Source organism: Procambarus clarkii, chromosome 73, assembly GCF_040958095.1.
Source record: "Procambarus clarkii isolate CNS0578487 chromosome 73, FALCON_Pclarkii_2.0, whole genome shotgun sequence".
NCBI lineage: Eukaryota > Metazoa > Arthropoda > Malacostraca > Decapoda > Cambaridae > Procambarus > Procambarus clarkii.
Genome location: NC_091222.1, coordinates 11,804,503 through 11,819,605, shown reverse-complemented (window position 1 = coordinate 11,819,605; position 15,103 = coordinate 11,804,503). Strand labels below are relative to the sequence as shown.

The 15,103-nt window shown below is 43.4% G+C and overlaps 1 protein-coding gene across 2 annotated transcripts in view; it reads left to right on the top strand.

The window, feature by feature from the left end:
• LOC123774148 (glutamate receptor ionotropic, kainate 5-like) overlaps positions 1–15,103 on the top strand; it is a 57,939-nt gene that overhangs the window by 29,244 nt on the left and 13,592 nt on the right. For both annotated transcript variants that reach the window (XM_069312667.1, XM_069312666.1), the window contains one exon: positions 8,671–8,761. In XM_069312667.1, coding sequence (XP_069168768.1) covers positions 8,671–8,761 — 91 coding nt within the window. The remainder of the gene's footprint in view (positions 1–8,670; positions 8,762–15,103) is intronic.

Sequence of the window (15,103 nt, the reverse complement as noted above, 5' to 3'; positions counted from 1 at the left end):
AGGAATGCACTGTTGGGACACATTATGCCACAGAAGGGGGAACCGAACGAATTTTGTCTCTTCAACTGCACTCCCAAACAGGACCAGTCAATGTAATTAGTGCATATGCACTATTCCTGACTTCTCCAGCAGAGGCAAAGGAAAAATTCTACGATGACCTCAACAGAGTCATAGCAAGAGTCCCTGTAATGGAGCCACTATTCTTCCTCGGCGACTTCAACGCCAGAGTGGGTGCCGATCACAACTTTTGGCCCATTTGTGAGTCAATTCAGCATTGTCGGAAAATCCGACACCATTTAATAATCATACAGATAATAGCTGTATTACCCACAAGTTACCCATAGAAAACGTAACTTGTAGTGGAATTGCCGTCTATAGAAAACGGGATATCATCACCACACACTATTATAATTCACCACCTATTATGGTGGGAATTATTCTTAAATACATTAGTCTTTGGACTTTACCATCATAAAAACATCTTATATAAATTAACTTAATTATCAATATTAAAGTAGAGTAAATGTGACCCTTCTATCACTTATTGACATCTGGAAAAGTAGGCCAGGCGTCAGGGAGGAAGGAGGGAGCCATTGTTGTGTCACCTCCGAGACGTGTGGAGCAAATTTAGCTCCTATCATATCTGGACAATGTCGGCCAGTAACGTCAATAGTATGGAGTGTTAAACAGCCATTGTTGATACGAGACCAAAGGCTCACACGGGAGCAAATACGGCTCCTGTTAATTTTACTTGGACGTAGTGTTATGGAAACCAAAGGTACCATCTCCAACACGATGTCTACAATTCAAGTTAAGTCTATCCGAAACCCGTTTATCATTCATTTATGGCCATTAATGTCAGGATATAGGGTGACCCGGTTAGATCACGTGGAAGCCTCAAACTAAAGGTAATTAAGCCAGGTCTTCATGTTCCATGTACTGTATAGTGTTTTCTCTGATATAGCTTGTCATATATAGTATTCTGGCTTCACAGCTAGCGCACTTTTGACAGGTCAAGACGAGGAAGGAAGATTTGTGCACCAGTTACTGGGTGATATGGAAGCTACCTCAAAGAGGATAATTTGGTGTCTACACCCTAGTTATACCTGGTGGACTAGCCTGCTGTACTATAAGATAAGGAACCTCTTCAATGTATGTAGTTAATTCTGTAGTTTGATTGGCTGCATATATATTAATTTAATAAACCCCCCTAATGTGTAGAGGATCGATTTGTGAGATTATGAGATTATTGCAGAAATACAGTCCACTTATCATTATACAAACTGCTATCGAAGTATATAAATTAACGTAAATATAAATTCATATAAATTAAATAAATATAAATCTCACAGGTCGGTTCCCACAAGCATAGAGAAGATGAATGGGAATGGGCAACGTCTTCTAGAACTCTGCTGCCTTCGTGGTCTCTGTGTCACCAACACGTTCTTCAGCACAAAGTCTCAGTACAGAGTTTCTTGGAGACACCCCAGATCCAAGCACTGGCACCAGCTTGACCCGATTCTTACCAGGCACACAAGTCTACCCAGCGTCAAGATTACGTGTAGCTACCAGAGTGCTGTCTGTGACACCCACCACTCCTTGTATGTAGCAGGGTTAGGATGCAAACAAAGAAGATTAATCACTCGTAAAAGAAGGGCAGACCTCACATCGACACCACCAAGACCCACAATAAGGACAAGGTGGAAGATTTTGCACGCATGCTCGAAGAAGCTCTTCTGGCACAGCGGGGGTCACTGCCTGTAAAAGATGGGAGCACTTCAGAGACACTGTGTTCAACGCTGCCATTTCCACCTTTGGCAAGAAGACTAGCAGGTTGTCAGACTGGTTCGAGGCTCACTCGGAAGAAATGATACCTATCATCGAAGAGAAGAGAAGCACCTTGGCAGCCTACAAAGCCTGCCCAAGTCAGCGCAACTTACAGATCCTTCTGGCCGTCCGCTGCAAAGTGCAGCAGAGCGTCAGACAATGTGCCAACAACTATTGGCTCCAGCTCTGCTCCCAGATAGACTGCAGTGGATACAGGCAAGGTAAGGGGAATGTATGACGACATCAAGCAGGCCCTCGGCCCAATCCAGAAGACCGCTCCTCTGAAATCTGCCACAAGTGAGTTGATTCAGGAAGCAGACACTGCAGTTGAAGCGGTGGTTCGAGCACTAAGAGTTATACGCCAGGGAGAATGTGGTCACCGAAGACGCCCAGAGCGCCTGCCTGTGTTAATGGAGTTCGACAGCGAACCGACCCTCGAAGAACTCAGCGAGGTCCTAGACTCCTTTGCTTTTGGCAAAACTCCTGGAAAAGATGGCATTCCTACTGAGACCTTGAAGTGCTGCAGAGGTAGCCTGCTCATGGAGCTGCATGAAATTCTCTGCCTCTGCTGGGAAGGAGAGGTACTTCAGGACATGAGGGACGCCAACATCGTCACGCTGTATAAGAATAAAGGTAAGAGGGGCGACTGCAACAACTACCGTGGAATCTTTGTCCTCAGTATTGTCGGAAAGCTGTTTGCTCGAGTCACATTGAAGAGGCTCCAAGTACTTGCAGAGAGAGTCTATCCAGAATCACAATGCGGATTCAGAGCTAACAGGGCCACCATCGACATGGTCTTTTCCCTCAGCCAACTGCAGGAGAAATGCAGGGAACAGAAGCAGCCACACTTCATAGCCTTCATAGATCTGACGAAGACCTTTGACCTCATCAGCAGGGATGGCCTGTTCAAGATCCTCCCAAAGATCGGATGCCCGCCCAGGCTCCTCAGCATCATCAGATCTTTCCATGAGAACATACAGGGCACCGTGGTCTTTGATGGCCTAACATCAGACGCCTTTGACATACGAAGTGGAGTAAAGCTGGGCTGCGTCCTGGCTCCAACCCTATTCGGGATTTTCTTCGCAGTTATGCTGCAGCACGCCTTCGGATCTGCCACGGATGGCATCTACCTCCGGACCAGTTCGGATGGAAAACCCTTTAACCTCGCCAGGCTGAGAGCCAAGACGAAGGTTCGGCTGAGGTGTCTGCGCGACTTCCTTTTAGCTGACAACGCAGCAGTCACTGCCCACTCAGCCGAAGACCTGCAACGGCTCATGACCCGCTTCAGCGGGGCCTGTTAGGCTTTCAGACTCACCATCAGCTTGAAGAAAACACAGGTCATGAGACAAGGAGTGGACTCCCCACCTGACATCGGCATCTCCGATTTCAAACTGGAACGACTTCGTATACCTGGGCTCCACAATCTCTGACTCTCTCTCTATTGATACAGAGCTAAACAAACGCATTGGTAAGACATCTACTACCATGTGAAAGACTGACAACGAGAGTGTGGGCCAACAGTAGGCAGACTGAGTATACAAAGATTCATGTTTACAGAGCCTGTGTCCTGAGCACTCTCCCATATGGCAATGAGTCTTGGACACTCTGTGCCCGTCAGGAAAGATAGCTGAATACCTACCACATGCGCTGCCTTCGACACATCGTGGACATCACCTGGAAGGACAAGGTGACCAACAACAACGTACTGGGGAGAGCTAGAATCACCAGCATGTACACAATGCTGAAACAGAGACGAATGCGCTGGCACAGGCACAGGCACGTGGTGCGAATTGGCGACGGCAGGATCCTCAAGGATCTCCTGTATGGAGAGCTGACGCAGGGAAAGTGTCGAATAGGCAAACCCCAGCTACCGTACAGAGACGTATGCAAGAGGGACCTGAAAGTCATGGACGTCGATCTTGCAACAAAGAAACACTGGCTGCAGACGATTCAGCCTGGGGGCAGTCTGTTCAAAGAGGTCTCTCAGAGTTCGAGGAATCACTTGCCAAGAAATCGGAGGCAAAGAGACAGAGAAGGATAGTCGGTAGCCAGTACAACAGACCAGAATCAGACTTCGTTTGTACTCAGTGTGATATGGACTGCCATTCTCGGATCTACCTCATCAGTCACAGCAGACGCTGCACCAGGATTGACAACCAGAGCGCTACTACATAGTCTCCCGAGATTGAAGGATGCCTACTAATATATATATATATATATATATATATATATATATATATATATATATATATATATATATATATATATATTATATATATATAATATATATTATATAATATATATATATATATTATATAATATATATATATATATATATATATATATATATATATATATATATATTATTATATATATAATATATATATATATATATATATTATATATATAATATATATATATATATATATATATTATATATATAATATATATATATATATATATATATATATATATATATATATATATATATATAATTATATATATATAATTATATATATATATATTGTGTGTAAGGGTACCACCTCTGGTGCCAATGTGGGGACCCATAGCCTCGGAGAAGAAAATAAAGTGTTCAGAGGAGACCTTGTGGTTTCTCACTGAACACTAATATTATCTTCTCCTACCACCCCCATTCTTTTGTATGTACACATATATATTTGTTTTATTTGAACTTTGTTACAAAAAAGGAGTTACACATAGGGTACAAAGATGGTTATCATAGGTTGTCGAGTTCCTCCAGCTCCTCAGATGGCGGGCAGGAACCCCTGGATGCAGTGCGCATTTCCCCTCTGTATCGCCACGCTGAGGGGCTGGAAAAGGAAGCTGGCAGCTCTAGGGTCCCTTGTTGTTTCAATGAGCCTAGAACCCAGTTCCCTAAAAAAACTGGTAGAACTTTTACCCCAGGCGCCGAGTGTCTCAGAAGCAATGGGGACAAAATTGTAGTGGTGATCCAGTTCTCTGTACTTACGAGATTTGGCTGCTTCCCTGTGGGTGGCAGCGCCACCGGGATGTGCAACACTAAGATCAATGTAGGTGTTAGCCAGGGTTGATACGCATGTGTAGTCCCATACCAACTGCTTGCCATTCTTCCAGGGGTTCACTGTGATACCATCCGGGTGACCAATAAAAGCATCAGAGTTACAGGGCGTTAGGTAACGGGGCTCTCTTTCAGCTGGGAATCCAGCTGTGGTGAGGCTTCTCTTGATGTCGTTAACTTCACTGTGCCTCCAGTGCCATCCCCCTGTGCTTTGGCAAAAGAGGCCATGGTGGCCATACCTGTCGGCCACTACCTCGCCGCAAGTACACCTATATCTTGTGTGGATTGGGCAGCAAGGCGGAGGGCCACAGCAATTCGGAGGGCGTGTGGTGTGAGACGCGTGCCAGTTGCCGACATTGGGGTTGCTAACAGGAAATCCCCTGCATGTGGGTCTGCTACTGCTGTGAGGCGAGCGATGTCGTGTTGTGTTGTTGCAGCACCCAGGCACTCTGCCGCAACTTGGTCTACCATGGGGCCATCCCAGCTGGATTGCTTGTGGGCTTTCGGGGATGGTGGTTGAGGTGATGGGCCTGCACGAGAGGCCCACTCTGTGGCACAGCATTTAAAATTGGGATCATGTACACCTGCCAGCTGATGTAAGTGGGCAGGTAGAATTTCCTTCACAAGGTCGTCGGATGCCGATAAGGAGGACAGGAAGGCTGGAACAGCGATTTGCGTTGCTGTTCGAACTCCGAGGCCCCCAAGTTTTATGGGAAGAGAGGCTTGTTTCCACTGTAGGTCATCAAGAGAGAGGTTAAGGGCTTTTTCTAGCATTGATTTCAGTAACCGGTCATATTCACCTAGTTTTTGGCTACTGTAAGATGGTAAACACCTCAGAAAGTAGGTTAAATTGGGGTGGGACAGACATCTGGTGATGAGGTAGAGTGCATCATGAGCATCAATATCCTCAATCCTCCCATCCATCCTCTTAAGGTCGGCGATTTTCTTATCAAGGACCTCATTGATGGCTTTCAACCCCAGGGGAGCTTCTAGAAGTGTGCTGTCTTCAGGATTAGTTTTATGGATATTTGGCAGAAGACCCTCTATTCTGTCTACGATGCCCTGGTTGGAACATATTATTTCACATTTAGAAGAGTTTTAGGTGAGGCCTAAAACACACACACACACACATCACGGAAGTGATGTGGTGGAGGTTGGAAGTGATGTGGTGGAGGCTGACTCCATACACAGTTTCAAGTGTAGATATGACAGAGCCCGATAGGCTCAGGAATCTGTACACCGGTTGATTGACGGTTGAGAGGCGGGACCAAAGAGCCAGAGCTCAACCCCCGCAAACACAACTAGGTGAGTACAACTAGGTGAGTACATATATATATATATATATATATATATATATATATATATATATATATATATATATATATATATATATATATATTAGTATATTTTGGTAGCAGTCTTTCCTGTAGACATATATTATTAAATATGACCGAAAAAGTAAGATTAATAATTTAAACACGAATTTTCTCAATCTTTCGTACATTTCTTTTCACTGTTGGAGGTAAATCAAAAATCAATTCTCCAACATTCATTTTTATTTCTATTCTGACGCGACACGAGTGCGTTTCGTAAAACTTATTACATTTTCAAAGACTTTAGTTCACAAATACACAACTGAATAGAACTTACGCATCTCCGATTTTATATCTACATTTGAGTGAGGTGGAAGGGGTGATGTGGCATTAACACAAGACAGAACAAGATGTGGCATTAATAGGGTATTAATTTCATCAACACGAACAGAACAAGAGTATTAATAGGGTATTAATTTCATCAACACAAGACAAAACACGAAACAATGGATATTGAATAGAAGTGTTTGTAGAAAGCCTATTGGTCCATATTTCTTGATGCTTCTATATTGGAGTGGAGTCTTGAGGTGGGTAGAATATAGTTGTGCAATAATTGGCTGTTGATTGCTGGTGTTGACTTCTTGATGTGTAGTGCCTCGCAAACGTCAAGCCGCCTGCTGTCGCTGTATCTATCGATGATTTCTGTGTTGTTTACTAGGATTTCTCTGGCGATGGTTTGGTTGTGGGAAGAGATTATATGTTCCTTAATGGAGCCCTGTTGCTTATGCATCGTTAAACGCCTAGAAAGAGATGTTGTTGTCTTGCCTATATACTGGGTTTTTTGGAGCTTACAGTCCCCAAGAGGGCATTTGAAGGCATAGACGACGTTAGTCTCTTTTAAAGCGTTCTGTTTTTTGTCTGGAGAGTTTCTCATGAGTAGGCTGGCCGTTTTAACAACACTCCTCTTACAAGAGGAGTGTTGTTAACGCATATGTCGACCGTGGTCTCAGCCACAGCTCAGAATGGAAGCAAGTCGACGAAGAACTCTGTAGGGTAAGGCAGGTCCTAGTCAATAACGGCTTCTCCAATGGTTTCGTCGAAGACATCATAAGAAGGAAAGTGAAAAGCCATGCAACCTCTGAAGAGACAACTAACACAACACCTATACCCCCTATTAGACTATTTTACAGGAACTTCTTTTCCACAGCTCATAAAACGGAGGAAAGGGTCCTGAAAGATATTGTTAATAGAAACGTTATCCCTACAGACAAAAATCAGAGGATACAACTGACGATTTACTATAAAACCAGAAAAACGGCCAGCCTACTCATGAGAAACTCTCCAGACACAAAACAGAACGCTTTAAAAGAGACTAACGTCGTCTATGCCTTCAAATGCCCTCTTGGGGACTGTAAGCTCCAAAAAACCCAGTATATAGGCAAGACAACAACATCTCTTTCTAGGCGTTTAACGATGCATAAGCAACAGGGCTCCATTAAGGAACATATAATCTCTTCCCACAACCAAACCATCGCCAGAGAAATCCTAGTAAACAACACAGAAATCATCGATAGATACAGCGATAGCAGGCGGCTTGACGTTTGCGAGGCACTACACATCAAGAAGTCAACACCAGCAATCAACAGCCAATTATTGCACAACTATATTCTACCCACCTCAAGACTCTGCTCCAATATAGAAGCATCAAGAAATATGGACCAATAGCCTTTCTACAAACACTTCTATTCAATATCCATTGTTTCGTGTTCTGTCTTGTGTTGATGAAATTAATACCCTATTAATACTCTTGTTCTGTTGGTGTTGATGAAATTAATACCTTATTAATGCCACATCTTGTTCTGTCTTGTGTTAATGCCACATCACCCCTTCCACCTCACTCAAATGTAGATATAAAATCGGCGATGCGTAAGTTCTATTCAGTTGTGTATTTGTGAACTAAAGTCTTTGAAAATGTAATAAGTTTTACGAAACGCGCTCGTGTCGCGTCAGACTAGAAATAAAAATGAATTTTGGAGAATTGATTTTTGATTTACCTCCAACAGTGAAAAGAAATGTACGAAAGATTGAGAAAATTCGTGTTAGAATTATTAATCTTACTTTTTCGGTCATATTTAATAATATATGTCTACAGGAAAGACTGCTACCAAAATATACTAATATATATATATATATATATATATATATATATATATATATATATAATATATAATATATATTTTTAACAGTTGCATATTGTCCTGGGGACCATTCAGGCTTGTTCGCACATATATATATATATATATATATATATATATATATATATATATATATATATATATATATATATATATATATATATATATATATATATATATATAATATATATAATATTTCGAAGGGAAACCCAATTCTAAGATTGTTGTTGTCATATTTTGTAAAAATTGCAATAACTAACATTTTTCACTTTTGTAGGTACAAGTATGTGATCCCGGCTGATGGATCATTTGGCTCAAAACAGGACGATGGTTCGTGGTCCGGCATGGTGGGTATGGTGAGCAGGGAGGTGAGTGTAGAGATGTTATGGCCTCACTTAGCCAGTAACTAGGTTTTTTACTTATCAAAGTGTATATGGGGGCCTTAGTGCCTCTACCTACTCGATTCCACCCTGAGTCATTGGTAAGTTATTAAGAACTGGCAGAAATAATCAATATAAAGGAAAAAGATGTAAATAACTCAAAACAGAAACACCACCAAGTGTACTTCTTAACTAATATATATATATATATATATATATATATATATATATATATATATATATATATATATATATATATATATATATATATATATATATATATATATATATATATAATATGTCGTACCTAGTAGCCAGAACGGACTTCTCGGCCTACTATGCAAGGCCCGATTTGCCTAATAAGCCAAGTTTTCTTGATTTTGAACAAACGAACATTTCCATTTTTATTTATATATATGTAATATATATATATATATATATATATATATATATATATATATATATATATATATATATGTGTGTGTGTATATATATAATATATATTGGTGTATACTAGCAGCAGGTTTTCTTTTAAACATGTCTCATTGAATATGACCGCATATTCAGTATTTACTATCTTCTGATTTAGGGCTTCTATCCCTCTATTTTCTTAGCATGAGGGCTTAGCTGAAATAGGAGTTCTCCAAAACTCATTTTCGTAATTTCAAGGTGAAGAAAAGAAGTGAATTACTATAGAATGTATTACAATTATTTATACAATTTGCACAACGTTTCAAACCACCATGATTCATTCTCAAGTGAAAAGAACTTTCAGGACTGGTTGATTTTATACCCGCACTGGGTCAGGTGATAAGACAATAAAGGTGAAAACATGGGGGGGATACATAAGGGATAAATGGGGGGGGGGGGTGAAACATAAGAACATAAGAATAGAGGTAACTGCGGAAGGCCTATTGGACCATACGAGGCAGCTCCTATCTACATACAAAGATTAATCAAGTGTAATTGGCCAGTTATGTTAAACAGTGTCTTCTGTGTTGGCATCGTTATGTTCTGGTCTTGTCCTTGCTCTCATGGTGGGTAGAGTAAACAGTTCCGTGATTTGGGTGTTCATGGTAGGTTGTTCTATTCTTATGTGAATTGCTTCAAGAATTTGTAATCTTCTTGCATCTTGGGTTTTCTCTATTATACAGGTATTTTTGTTCAACATTTCTCTTGTTAGGGTGATGTCATGGGCTTGTCTCATGTGATTCCTGGGGGCACCGGATTGAAGATGACATGTCAAACGCCTCGTCAGCTTAGTCGACGTCATACCTATGTACTTAGATTGAAGGTTACATCCTTCGTGGGGGCAAGTGTACATGTATACAACGCTTGACTGCTGTAGAGGGTTCTCCGTCGACTTCGGGCTGTTTTTGATAAGGAGTTCGGAAGTCTTCTTGGTTTTGCAGAATGTTATCAGGTTTATGTTTTGGTTAGGAGTAATGCAAATGGACCGTTGGTATAATCCTGAACCTAAAATAGAAACCACAATACCTCCAATAAAATTATATTACAAATCGACCATGCACAGTGAACATATAAAAGAGGAAAGAATAATGAAAGAAATAATCCATAAAGGAGTAAAAAGCATTACTCCTAACCAAAACATAAACCTGATAATATTCTACAAAACCAAGAAGACTTCCGAACTCCTTGCTATCATCCCGATTGTTTCATCCGAAACAAGGATGAAACAATAGGGGTGATAGCGGACGGTGCCTCTTTAGTACAAGCTTGGAGTAGTTTTCTTAGAATGTTTTCTGGTATGTCAAGAGGAGTACAGGCCGGATCACGATACACTCTGTCCGCTATCATCCCGATTGTTTCATCCGAAACAAGGATGAAACAATCGGGATGATAGCGGACAGAGTGTATCGGGATCCGGCCTGTACTCCTCTTGACATACCAGAAACCATTCTAAGGAAACTACTCAAAGCTTGTACTAAAGAGGCACCCTTCTTGAGCCCGGATGGGCACATGTATAAGCAAGTAGATGGGGTCGCCATGGGTCTCCCTTAGGTGTCCTGTTTGCGAACTTCTACATGGGTACCATCGAGCAAAAAGTCTTAGTCGACATGAACTTGAAACCGGCCATATACTGCAGGTATGTTGACGACATTTTTACACAGGTACCTGATGTTAGACATCTGCAGGAGCTGAAGGAGGCATTTGAGCAGAATTCTGTGTTGCGTTTCACTTACGAGATGGAGAAGGATGGGAAGCTGCCCTTTCTAGATGTAACAGTCATGGAAAGGAGCGGAGGTTTCCACACTGCAGTCTACACTAAGGAAACAAACATTGGAATGTGCCTAAATGCCAACAGTGACTGCCCAGACAGGTACAAGAGGAGTGTTGTTAACGCTTATGTCGACCGTGCTCTCGGCCACAGCTCAGGATGGAAGCAAGTTGACGAAGAACTCTGTAGGGTAAGGCAGGTCCTAGTCAACAATGGCTTCTCCAATGGTTTCGTTGAAGACGTCATAAGAAGGAAAGTGAAACACCATGCAACCTCTGAAGAGACAACTAACACAACACCTATAATAATAAATAATAATAATAATTTTTATTTAGGCAAAGGTACATACATAAAGAGATTTTACAAAGTTTGTTGGCTTTATAGATAGGAGCTAGTACATACAATGCCTAAAGCCACTATTACGCAAAGCGTTTTCGGGACCTATACCCCCTATTAGACTATTTTACAGGAACTTCTTTTCCACAGCTCATAAAACGGAGGAAAGGGTCCTGAAAGATGTTGTTAATAGAAACGTTATCCCTACAGACAAAAATCAGAGAATACAACTGACGATTTACTATAAAACCAAAAAAACGGTTTTTCAAAAAAAGCATGGTTTTACCTGCCACAGGTGTGGCATCTATACTTATACTCACAAAATGAAGGGTATGGTAAAAAACGCAGCTCAATTCCAACGCAATGTCACACAAAATAATTAAATCAAAATGAAAATAAATCGAAATCTATGAAAATTCTGTTCATCAATGCAATCAGAAACATTGAAATGGATTCGTAACATAATTAATATAGCATGTGTTGCTCTTACATGTAACAGATGCTGTTTAAAAAAAAAAAAACGTATTTTACCTGCCACAGGTGTGGCATCTATATTGTAGGTATATAAAAACATACGCGTATTCGAATGGAATGTCAAAATTTCAAAACAATCGGTAAACGACTTGCAGAGATTAGTGTCTTTTGCTCTTACATCCAACAGATGGCACTGTTTTTCAAAAAAGCATGTATTTTTCTGTCACAGGTGAGGTATGTATATGGTAGGTATGTAAAAATACGCGCCTATTCGAATGGAATGTTGTGTCAAAATTTCAAACCAATCGGTATAGAGGTTTCGAAGAATTCCCTCACACGAAAAACACAGTTAAAAAAAAAGCTTTTTTCAAGTCACAGACGTGACATCTATATAGTATGTATATAAAAACCTGCTCGGATGCCAATGGAACGTTGTGTCGAAATTTTAAAGCTGTTGGTGAAGAACTTTCGGAGATTAGCGATTTTGAACAAACGAACATTTACATTTTTATTTATATCGATTTGGATATTGTTTATTCCTAGATTAATTTGATTTGAGGATTTATTATCAAACAAAATATAAAAAGTTTTGTCAATGTTAAGGGTGAGTTTGTTAGCAGTTAGCCAATGATGGACTTTATTTAGTTCAATATTCATTGTGACATTTAGAGCAAGAGGGTCAGGACTGGAGAAAATGAAGGTTGTGTCATCAGCGAATTGAATTGATTTGAGGTGTTGAGAGGCATGAAGAAGGTCATTAATGTAGGTGAGAAAGAGGAGAGGACCCATTATGCTGCCCTGAGGGACACCAACGTTGATGGGTATGGTGGGAGAATTGAAATTATTCACAGAAACATACTGAAGCCTATCAGTAAGGTATGACTGAAGATATTGGAGGGATTGACCTCTGACTCCATAATGATGTAATTTAAGAAGAAGGTTTTGGAGGGTGACAGTGTCAAAAGCCTTACGTAGGTTATTTAATAACCCAACAGGGAACTCATTTTTATCAAGAGCTGCCCCCTCCCCGCTCAGCTCGTTGTCGCCGTCTGGGGGCTTAGTGGGCGGCTGCCGGAGTGTGATGCTCCTTGGGACAGTCCTCTGTCCTTTTCTAGCCTTGTGCTCCTGCTGCCGTCCTCTCCAATTCTGCTGGGCATCTTTTCCTTTTCCTTCTGTTTCGTTTTTCTCCCCCCTCTTCTCCTATCTGCTTGCCGTTTCCTGCCGACCTTTTGCTCGTTCTGGTTCTTCCCTTGGACTTCTTCTACTTTGACGCCCGGGTGCTTGAGGAGGCATACTCATGCACCCGTAGAACTGCAGTACCCGACGTCGAGAGCGAGGGGAACCTTTTATTGTCAATCCCCACTTCGTCACTGAACCCGATCTCGACGGACTGTCGGTTTCTTAAGGTGGCGTTTGTGGGGCGTATACTCACGACGCACCCCTAGGAGGCCCCGACAAGATCGGCGATAGCTTCTTGTTGGGTGTCCTGCCTCTAATTGTGGCTCCATGGTGGGTGTGGGGGCACATTCGTGAGTGAATTCGTAATTTCGTCAAGATGATAACCCCTGCTTCGGCTGCTTCTGGCTTACCTTTTCAGGCTCGTGGGGTGGGCGACCAAGCCCCCGAGTCGGTCCGTATTGGAAGATCGGGCTCTGTAGCCTCCGCTGCGTTGGGCCCCGACCTTGCTCCTCCTTTGGCCTCTCTGACTCCTTCCCCTGGCTCCCCTCCCTCCTCTGTGGTTGGGTCGAGCCCCAAGCCCCCAGTGGTGACTACCTCGTCCCCTGGCGCGGCTCCTTCTCTAGTTGTAACTACTGCGCCTTTTAACCCCTCTCTCTCTGGGGGTTCTCACCGCCGTTCTCGTCACGGCCGCCCTCGCTCGATTCCTTCCAGTTCTGCTACCTATCAAGCCTTGTTTGGTCCCGCTTCGTGGGCCAAATATTTTGATCTCCTCCCTCTTGATTCTGCGCCTCCTGACGATTTCTCCCTTCATCGACATCTCATTGATTCCGTGGATGCCTCCATTACTTTTAACCCCACTCGTCTCGGTACGCGTGTCGTTGCTGCTCCTTCTCAGGATGCTGCTTCCCGCTTGGCTGCCTTATCCTGCCTTGGCGAGACCCCCGTTCGGGTCTCGAAGAACGTTCAGTTGAATGCCAGTGTTGGCACTATTTTGCTCCCGCCCCATGTTGCGACCGGTGTTCGGGACCTACGCGACTGCCACGACGATCTTCGACATATCCTCGCTGCCCAGGGCCATTCTATTCTCCAGGTGGACACGTTTACTCGTCCCCCTCGTGGTAGTCGCCGTCAACCCCTCCGGGTTGTGAAGATTACCTTTGATGGTAGGACCCTTCCACCCTCTGTCATTCTTGCTGGTGCCAGGTGCTCTGTCCAGGAGTACATTCCTTCTCCTCGGCTCTGCAACAAGTGCTGGAGGTTTGGGCATGGTGCCCTCCGCTGCTCCGGGACTGTCTCTCTCTGTCCTTTGTGTGGTGGCGAAGGTCACTCTAAGTCGGAGTGCGCTTCTCCCCAGGCTCGTTGCCTCAACTGCGGTGAGGCCCATCCTACCTTCTCCCGTGCGTGTGTCCATTACAAGCTTGAGGCAGCCGTCCTCAACTTGAAGCACCGGGAGCGTTTATCTTTTCCTGAGGCGAGGCGCCAGGTTCGCCGGCTCCCGCCTTATGCTAATATCTCTTATGCTCGCGTGTTGCGCTCTTCCTCTCCTCGTCCTTCCCGCCTTCCTCAGACTCACAACCGTTTCCAGGCCTTGGGCCCTGATGCGCCCACTGCCCCCTCCTCTGTCCCTTTGGGTTCTCTCCCGAAGGATCCTCCTCCTGGTCCTCTGTCTGGGGTTCCCCTTCCTTCTACCCGGTCTGTCGTGTCTTCTGTGTCTCCTTCCTCGTCCCCCTCCGATCCTCCTTCCCATCCTCTTCCTCCATCTATCGGCTCTCCCCGCCGCCTGTCGGTGCGGGCGGATGTCCATCGCTCTCCTAACGGCCGTCGTGTGTGCTCTCGTTCGGCTTCTCCTGTTGAGACACTGGAATCCGTTGCCCGGTACGTAGTTGCTGGGACACCGGTCTCTTTAAGTCAGAAGCGTAAGCCTGGCTCCTCTCCTTCCTCTTCCCTGGCGGGTAAGAAGGCTTCGCTTTCTTCCTCAGCTCCTCCTTCTGGCTCTGTTGCTCCTTCCACTCCCGTTTCAGTGCTTGCGCCCCCTGTTCCTGCTATGGAGGTTTCTTTGGCCCCTGCTTCCCTTTCGGTTGCTGCTCTTGCTGGGGTGCGCT